Genomic DNA, 10045 nt, shown 5'->3' on the forward strand with positions numbered 1-10045 from the left:
TTCCTTTTAAACCCCGACATTTTGCTAACGCACTTGAAGATCTATATTAAGAAACTGATACTTACTTTCACAATGCACTCTCACACTGAGATGGTACCGTTAAATAACCTGGGGCGGTGTATTTGTCCTTGAAACTTTCCAAAAATTCTTGCATTCTTTCACCCCCACCCTAGAACATTGTGTTCGCATAACGGGACGAAATAATGCAGAGCTCGGTTCACACTAGTGCGAAAATAGTGTTAAACTCACCATGTGAAACAAAAGTGAATGAATATTAAACAACATATAAACTTAAAAAAAAAAAAGCCCCGGTTAAGCCGCAAACCGGTTAATCCGCCCCCGGATAATCGAGAGTTGACTGTACTTCTCATTTAACTGGTCTGCTATATTGAAATCAAGATTGTTAGCAGAAACTCTTTGACCAAGAGAAAATAAATATAAAAATAGTAATATTGTCACATGTATTATTAGTAACTACAGATGGAATTCCGATTGGTAATTGGATTTGTTGACCACGTACAAGTGGTAACTAGCAATAAGCATAACACTGTTGCTGATTTTCACACTACAAATCACTTCCTACTACATCCTCTCAGCCTGCTTTCAGCAGCTCTTCAACAATGGCTATTCCTCTGCAGTGTTTTCACTATCTGTTTCCTGGCAATGAGTTTTAACACAGGAACTATATCCGTCATGCTTAAGATATCACTGTACAACAGCACACACTAAGTCTTCCCTTCAGAGGCTGACTTTCAGGTCCGAACTGACTTGGACCCAATAATCCCAGTGCCTCAATTCAATTCCTTTGCTCCCAATCTCATATTTTGGCAGGCTGGCACCTGCAGCTCAGCTACATCAAATGACCCTCCATTTCTTTTATAACCACTCGGCACGGACCACGGCAGAAAACACCGCTCCTGTGTTGTTGGCCGCATGTATTACAGGCATTACCTAGCTATGGGTCTATGCATCACAGTATTATGTTTAGCATCATGTTGTGTATGTAGGAAACGGTGAACATATGGTGTATCCATACTTTGTATTGTAGTGGTGGAATAAAATATAGAAACGAAAATAGTATTTAATTAGTATATCAAAAGAAGTTTGCTTACTGATGTCAGATTTTTAAAATAAGTATTTTCTTCATTAAAAATTATCTGTGGTTTTATTTTCGTTTATATACGTTTTTATTAGAATATGCTGCATCTGTTCCATAACTAAATTCCCTTAACCTGTTAGAATATGGTAGAGGTAGTCTGTGTAAAATACCTTCACCAAATCCTGACTTGCAAGTTACATCTCAACAAATACCCTGTGATCACTTTCAGAACTTGATATTCATTTGGCACAGCCCAATATACCTTCCAGTGCGGGGCACACCATAGCTCAAGCAGTTAGTTGCTGGCTTCCCACCACGGCAGCCCGGGTCCAATCCCTGGTCTGGTCAAGTGGTATCTGTGGTGGACAAAGTGGCACTGGGGCGAGTTTTCTCGAAGTACTTCGGTTTCCCCTGCCAATCTTCATTCCACCAAATTCTCCATCATCATAATCACCCGTGGCAGGCTACAATAGGCCAATCAGTGGCCGCCGTGCCAAGTGGACCCAGTTGGACTCCACCCCCCAGTAAGCGAATTACCTTCGAGTGCTTTCCTTCAAAATTTTTGCTGGTACGAAACCTCAACACTGCAAAATATGGCTACTGGAAGATCCACAATTGCAAATATAGGTATATTTTACTTGTTACCAATATAGTGGTGTCTCTGGTTACTTCCACAGTCTCACAAACACTTTTAATGTTATATAATCATGTCATGGATTACAAAGAAATATGACTGGCACTGTTAACATGTCTGTTGGCAGATCTGGTTTTAGAGTAGTTATAAAGGAAAAAGTTCATGCATAATATCATAACTAGGTCTGTTTTGAAAGTCCAGTAATTATTCCTTTCTATCCAAAGAAGCTTGATAAAAATGAAGTAAAACGTACGTGATGTCGATGAGGTGTTTGCAAGGGAAGTCTTTGACAAGCCCACTACTACTCCAGGATGAGAAGTAGAGATGACTGACAGATATCATCTTACAGTAATTGTTAGCACTGTTCATCTCGGACGTCACAAAGGATGCAACGCGGCCGTAGCAGACCTCATGAAATGCTTGTTGATCACTGTTCACCATCTTAACTGCATTCTTCCAAACAGCTTCATACACATCTCCCTTTAATTTCTGCATCAAGACAGACTTCACTCAGTCTTTACTCATTTTATGATTTGCAGGTTTAATTTTTTCTCCTATTCATTTCATAGAGGATATCAATAGTGTCCAGTGGATATTTCTGACTAAGTTTCTGAGTACTATACTAGTATAAATAAAACAAAAAAATGGTAGTATGTTGGTTATATCAAATATTAATATACACTTGAAACAACCATTTCTATTATTCAGATGAATTATTAACGTTTAGTGGCTTTTAGACACATTGTATCTCTCCTTAGCTGAAAGTTACATAAATAACAATAACATACTATTATGAATAGATAAATATGATTTACAGTAATTCATTGCTTAGTTCAGGTTTTTACACCATAGTGTTTGCACATGTTATGGAATAAAGAGTTATGTGCTCTGATTTATAACACTCTGTGTTCCATCGAAAGTCAGCTGATGTTCTGGAGGAAAATGTCGCATCCATCTTCATGGTTAAAGAATAAGCGAAGCAAGTGACCATTGTGAAGCAGGTGGCAAGCAGAGCATCAGAGCCTGCTTTCTTGTTTGGCTTATTCTTTGTGCCTCAAGATGGAGACATGTTCCTCCAAAACGTTGATTGACTATCAACAGACTACACCCCATTATGGCCCAGAAGACAGAGATCTTCATAGCTACTGCTGTGAGAACCTCTAATCCTGCATTGTATTGTATTGTACAGTATTGTTCAATTTTACATATAGGTCAGTGTATAATGGAGCAAATGACCACATGTACTTTTGTATAAGTTACAATTCCACTTTCCATCAAATCAGGGAAAATAGCATGATTAAATATAGTTCTGCCATTGCAGAATTTCCAGGAGCATAATCCCAGTATTCAGCAAAGGGATTTCCCATATAATTTCCTCACCTTAAGTTCAGAATGTATATTAGATCCACTGACTACAGCCAAAGAATATTGGGACTGTAATAAGCCCTCAAGGTTGTTGAATGGGGCTTCCCAGCTGGTTACCGCAGTTATATGTGACACTAGAGTAGCTCCATAGGACTGAATCAAAACATATGCCAGAAGTGAAGTCCAGAGTACCATTATTTTGATGGAAGTCAGGAAACTGCGAGGTGCAGAACCTGAAGAATGGAAACAGAATTTCTTTCTGGTGTTAAAATAAAATGAGTTGTACTGAATGCATCAGTAGAAGTAGCTTTGTAGTGGAGATGGCAGGATCATTTCTGAATTATCAATGCTGTTTGCAGTCATTACTTTTACTTTCAAAATACTGGTTTCAAGAACTAAGGAGTTAGCTTTATAGGGTGGTGAGACATAAGACTTACTGATACACAATTAGCTAGCTCAGTAAGCATTACAGTTTCCAGTCACTACTTTTCATTCTACACTATTCTAGAAAAATTCTACAGAACTAAAAATATATTTATCTTTGCAAAAGGGTGTTTCTGGTTACTTCAGATTTGCTTATATATTAAGTCATGAATGAAATTACATAACTTCTGATAATTAAGATGAAATCCTACCCCTACTTCTCCTCTTGCTTTGCTTTGAACTGTAATGTAACATACTGTACTGTGCATTAAACAGAAGACTAGGTCACAGTTAATAAATTACATATGTAAAAGATGTTATTGTAATAACCTTGGGAGCAGAAGAAGCCATAGATATACAGGAAGTTGCCAAAGAAGTCATGTTGAAGCTGCCTGCTGCGAGGAAACAGTTTCTTGACTGTCCAGAGACTGAAGTGGAGAATGGCAGAGATAGAGATAACAAATGTGATTACTGCTTGCCACAACGCCACAGAGAATGGTGTAAAGGGCCATAACCAGGAAAAATGTGATACTGCTTTACTCTTTACCATCAGCTGAACCCTGGAGAAGATATTTTTATGTATAAAATGAGATGATCAAGCTTTGTGTAGAAAACTCTGGGATTCTTGTTACATATGTAGAATGTACTCTGTACATAAGATCATTTAATAATGACATATCAGTTGCTTATTTTATTCAGCATGAAATGGGAGCATTTGTAGCACATACGTACTTTCCTTCAGATGCTTTAATGGTGAGACTGCTAGAATAGTGGCTCAATAAAATCATAGAGACTTCGGTGTGTCAAAGTCACATTGTGACTGATGGTCGGTCAGTCAGTCTTGGTGTCGAGACCAATCTGGGGGTTATGATCAGGTATTTATTATTGTTTGGCAGTTTCGGTCTTGTTTTTGTAGGGCGCCCTCTCTAACGAGAGGACGAGTCTGTCTTTTGTCAGAGTCGCTGTCTGCAGTAGTAAGTCATTTGCCATAATGTAAAGAATATTTAAAATTTGCATGTTAATAAATGTATATCAAATATATACAGGGCCTTTGTTGGTTCGGGCTCAGTACAACAGATTATGCCCTATTTCTAGTAGCTTCCACTACAACGACAGTCTAATCACTTGAATGGTCACATGCTTCACTGCTGCCAAGTTTAAGCCTCTTATACTTTCCATGTTGGTCTTTGCCTTGTCCAATATTGCAAACATTTTCATTATCGTCATTTTGTATGACTTCTGCTTGTTGCCTGCATAGTTTTGTGATATAATTATATACACAGGGAATTTTTAAAGCCATGCGTAAATTGCGAACCAGTGTGTGCTTTGGAAAATTGCCAGTGGTGCAGAGAACCTTGTTTTGTAGGCACTGCAATTTCATTATATGGGTATCTGCCATGAATTCCCAGGCGGGACTAGCATAAGTCATTACAGATATAATGAGAGTTTTGTGGAGGGTCAGCTTAATGTTAGTGTCTAATCACTAACTTCTGAATAGGGAATACAATCTTATAAATGTTCTGAATGCCTTGGCTTCAATTACATCTATGTGCAATCTCCATGTAACCCATCTAAGGGCCAATAAATTGAACCCAGAACCCATTATTACTAGTCAAGGAACCCCGAACACGTGAATATAATATCAACATGCCTCTAACATTTTTTGTAAGCATTCATCAATGTTTGATGAAAACAGTTTCTTTTCCTTATACTATGCTGTATATCAGCAGGACAGTTTTGAATGCCAGACTCAGTAGTGACACGGTTGAGAAATCATTATACTATAACTTTTTATTGCTTTGGAGAGAAATATCAAACAGGCATTTTCCATAAATCATGCCATGCAACTGGCAAGAAAATTGATAACAATTTAAAACCTATGGATGCTCAAAAAATTAATAACAATTGTTAATGGAAACATCTACATAGTAATAAGAATTGTGATGTTGCCATGAGGTACTTTTTTGTAAATCTTGTTGGACTGGTAGTATAGCTGTTTAATTTGTGTAATCTTCAAGCTGCATTACATGAAGCTGCAAATTCTGTAATATAAAAAACAGGCTTCAAAATTAAAGAATGTGCCTCCTTCCTATCTGTATATACTACGTACATTTCACAAAGAAAGAAAATGACATACTGTGACATGAGGACTCAAAGCCAGAATTTTGAGGTTAGTGCAGTGCTTGAGAAATGCCATGGTGGCCGGCACCCAGAGGAGGCATTCCATGTGCAGCTGAAAAGAAGGATCCAGCACATCGGGGAATTCCTGCATCAGTTTCCACTGTCATAGACCACCTGGTTCATCATGCTCACATTGACTTACCCAAACAAAATATCAATAGAGAAGCCATCCATGCTTTTGTCGATGGAGTAAAGGATTGAGAAATAAGATGCCACCTACTTGTGGCACACAAGAAGTCATTCAGCGAATCCTTCCCATCTAGACCTCTTTGATTTGATTTCCCTAATAATACAGGGTGGGGCACAGAAACTTTCTTTTTGTGAAGACGCATTGTGAAGGGAGGGGAGGTTGCAGAAAAGTGGGGATAGGCTCGCTGAACGCAGCAGTCACAGAAGTTTCTGTCTAATACCTCTCAGTAGGAAACATGAGGTGGATGAGTGAGCAGCATGCGTTTGCTGTCAAAGTCTATTTTTCGAACAACCATTCCTAAGTGGCGGAGCAGCGTGCGTTCCATACTCACTTCGGAATTAAGCCCAGAGGTCCCGGTTCTTGACCGGAAATTGATTGGTTTGTGAGTAGAGAACTTTAGGACAACCGAGAGTGTGGTGAAAAAATCATCAGGACGACAACGGACCATTATGACACCAGAAAATTTGGAGGCAGTTCAACAGTCGATTTTGAGATCTCCAAGACACTCTGCTCGTAAACAAGCAGTCGCCCTAGACATATCCAATCGCTCAATGTGCAGAATTCTTCATGAACATCTTCATTTCCATTCCTATAAGATGGTTATTGTGCAAGAACTGTCACCACATGATTTCCAGAACTGAATAACAGCATGCGAAACTTTATTGGAAACTTTACCCCCTCGTACTTGTTTTCTTTAGTGAAGAGGCACATTTTCACCCATCCAGATAGGTCAAGAAGCAGAACATGCACTATTGGAGTGGTAACAATCCCAGAGAGCTCCATGAGAGGCCACTTTGCAGTAATAAGGTGACAGTATGGTGTGCGTTGTCGAGAGTTGGAGTTATTGGCCCTTATTTTTTTTAAGAAGACAATCATGCAGTTACTGTCAATTCACAGCGGTATGTGGACATGATTCAAAACTTTTTCGAACCGGCTCTTGAAGAAATTCATCTAGGAAATATCCAGTTCCAACAGGATGGTGCCACGGCCCACACATCCCGAGCTTCAATGACAGTTTTGAGGCCAAAGTTCCCCAGACGGCCCATCTCGCTTCGAGGTGACATCCCGTGGGCAGCGCACTCACCTGATCTAACGCCCTGTGATTTTTTTATGGGGATACCTCAAGGCAGAGGTTTTTAAACATCGCCCCACAAACCTGCTTCAGCTGAAGAATGTTATTCGGCAGAAAGTAGCCCAAATTCCGGTGTCCATGTTGGAACGTGCAGAGGGGAACTTCAGAAAACGGTTGCATCAGTGCATAGAGAACAGTGGCCACCACCTTCAAGATATTTTGTTTAAAACTACATGATTTAAACCTTTAAAGTATGTTCTTTCATTAGCTAAACATAAATTTTGTCTATCAACAATAATTTTTCTTTTATTCACCTTCAAAAAAAGGAAGTTTCTGTGCCCCACCCTGTATTTTGTGAACAGTAAAACTTATTAAGCTTCTCATTATGAAATTGAGATGGACAGATAAGGAATTACTTAAAGAAGGTAATAAAGTAGTTGCAGTCAGTTAGGATGTGTTGAAACACAAGGCACAAACGGAACAGAAGATTTCCGCAAAGGAGAAATAGCACAGACTGAAATGTACTACGAGTTTAAAGGTTTCATCATCACTGTCAACTGCAAGATAATCCTCATACCCATTCTGTCTAAGAAGGAGTTCTCCCTTCACAACTATTTTAATGTACTAGTGATAAATATTAAATACCCTAATGTGGCAAATGGTTGTGTGAAATCTGCAACATTTCTTCTGTTGTTGTCCATGAGCAAGTGAGGTATCACATGTATATGATGGTGCTGAAGCTCATCCAGTAGGGCAGTCCAATTGCCATTTGAACGATGCAAATCAAAGTTCAGGTTTGAAACATCGTTCACATTCAGCCTATAATAGTAAATTGAGAAATGGGCATTAGAATAACGAGCAGTGTTGACATTTGTGTTTATGCACAATAGTCCTTAGATAATGATAACCCCAAAATACTGATGCTGATCACTGTAAAGTGAGGCTAGTACAAATTAGTGGTTCAGTATTGAAATGTTCAAAGGAGGCCACTTTCTGTACTTTCCATCCACAATACAATGAAGTCTATAAACAGTGACACATAATATGTTCCCAATTTTCATGTCAAGGAATCATGAAGGTCAGCATAGATTTATAAGTGTGTCAATATTTCAGATATGAGGGTAAGTCAGAAATTATCCACACTTTCTCCATAACACATCTTTAGGTTTGTCACACTGCCTCCTACTCATGCATTGTTAGAGTTGGTACTACTGTGGTCACGTGATCGAAGTTTTACCTTGATTGCATCATTTTCCTTGATGCTGTGACAGTGTAAACATGGCCGCTCTGCTAGAAGTGTGCACCAATGATTAACAAAGAATAGTGATCCGATTTCTCTGATTAGGTGTGTCAGGGGCTGAAATTCATATGTGGGTTCATCACTATGAGCCAGAATCCAAAAGCCAGAGTATGGCATGGAAACACCCAGGATCGCAAACGAAGATGAAATTCAAGACTCAATCTTTCGTGGGAAAGGTGATGCTAACCGTTTTCTTGGGACTTAAAAAGGCCTATACTGCAAGACTACCTGGAAAAGGGGTGTGCAATCAACAGTGCAAGATACAGTGATTTGTTGGCCAACAATCTGAAGCCAGCAATTCGCACCAAACGCCGAGGCCTATTGTCGAAGAAAGTGTTGTTGTTGCATGACAATGAACACTCACACAAGGACAGCCAGACCGTTGAAACCATTAACCATTTGTGTTTCGAGGTGCTGGAACACCCTGCCTACAGCCCAGATCTCGCCCTTTCCGACTATCATCTCTTTGGACCGCTCAAAGATGTTTTACGAGGTTTTCCATTTTCTACGGACAAAGAAGTGGGGGAAGCGGTGCATAAATCGTTGCGCGACCAACCGAAAACCTTCTTCGTGGAGGGAATACGCAAGCTTTTGGACCGCTGGACCAAGTGCATCGAAAAGAGAGGAGACTGTGTAAAAAAATGAAGTACTTGTTCAACCCCTGCTTTTGTATATATGGAATGGAAAAACAAGAGTGCGGATAATTTTTTACTTCCCTACGTACTTTCTCTTCTGTCCAGGAATCATTTATAAGTGAAAACCTTTTCAAGTTCATGGCTGTTTTCTCTAAAATACAGATCATTGGGGAAGAATTACATTATTATTTTCCATGGTTTTTTATTATAACTGCAGCTTAAATAGATATGTGACAACTGCCCACATTCAAGCACATGTGACAACGCAAGTATCATTACTTAGCAACGGAGAGTATACACCCGTGTGGAGGCGGGGTCGAATACCTCCACTGTGACCCTGCGAGTCGTAGGAGGCGATGAAAAAGGAAGTCTCAAATATGAGACAGTAAAATACGGTCGCGAGTTCCAAGGGACTCGGACCTGAGAAAGACTGCGCTGGCAGGAGCTAGTAGCACGTAAAAAAGACAGACCCGTCCTCTCGTCAGAGAGGGCGCCCCACAAAAACAAGACCGTAAATGCCAAACAGTAACAAATATCTGGTCATGAGCCCCAGCCGGGGCTTGACACCAAGACAGACAGACTGACGGACCGTCAGTCGCAATATGACTTGGACTTGGAAGTTTACAGTTCTAGTTCTAGATTTCTACAGTGCTACAATTCTAGTTCAGTGTTCAAGGAGTTCGCTATTGTTACTATTATTCTTCAGTTCTTCAAACTCAAGTTCATCCGTGTATACTGTGCAACTGTAATAAATATTATTGAACAGTTCAACAATTGGTTGTCTCTTCATAAAATGACATCCCACAGATATGTAAGCATAGAATCAGCTATAAGTTTGTAATTTGAAGCAATCTGGAGTATAATTTTAGTATGAAACTGCTCTTTGTTAGTATTCATAAAGAAATGAAACAGTAGAGGACCTCATTTGTGGAACCCCTTCGGAACACCCACACAACCCCAGTATTCCTCAAACCACAGTGTGAGAATCACTGCAAGAGAATAACATTACCTACATGGTATCTTTGTTAATAACAATATTGCCATGTGTTGGGTATGTCATGCGACAAATAACTTTACGTGGGTCTCGGATTTAGTGAATCTTTATTGAACATTCACTCTTACACACCGTACAATTACTATCACTTG

At 39.5% G+C, this 10045-nt stretch overlaps 1 protein-coding gene across 8 annotated transcripts in view; it reads right to left on the minus strand.

Annotated features, from left to right (window-relative positions):
* LOC111865832 (glutamate receptor ionotropic, kainate 4) overlaps nucleotides 1-10045 on the minus strand; it is a 27425-nt gene that overhangs the window by 4044 nt on the left and 13336 nt on the right. For 7 of the 8 annotated variants that reach the window (XM_023854172.2, XM_023854173.2, XM_033751983.1 and 4 more), the window contains exons 3-6: nucleotides 7610-7783; nucleotides 3852-4081; nucleotides 3114-3331; nucleotides 1987-2222 (exon numbers count right to left, since the gene is read on the minus strand). In XM_023854172.2, coding sequence (XP_023709940.1) covers nucleotides 1987-2222; nucleotides 3114-3331; nucleotides 3852-4081; nucleotides 7610-7783 — 858 coding nt within the window. The remainder of the gene's footprint in view (nucleotides 1-1986; nucleotides 2223-3113; nucleotides 3332-3851; nucleotides 4082-7609; nucleotides 7784-10045) is intronic. The other variant, XM_033751984.1, reaches the window with a different exon arrangement.

Source organism: Cryptotermes secundus, unplaced genomic scaffold (assembly GCF_002891405.2).
Source record: "Cryptotermes secundus unplaced genomic scaffold, Csec_1.0 scaffold1120, whole genome shotgun sequence".
Lineage (NCBI taxonomy): Eukaryota > Metazoa > Arthropoda > Insecta > Blattodea > Kalotermitidae > Cryptotermes > Cryptotermes secundus.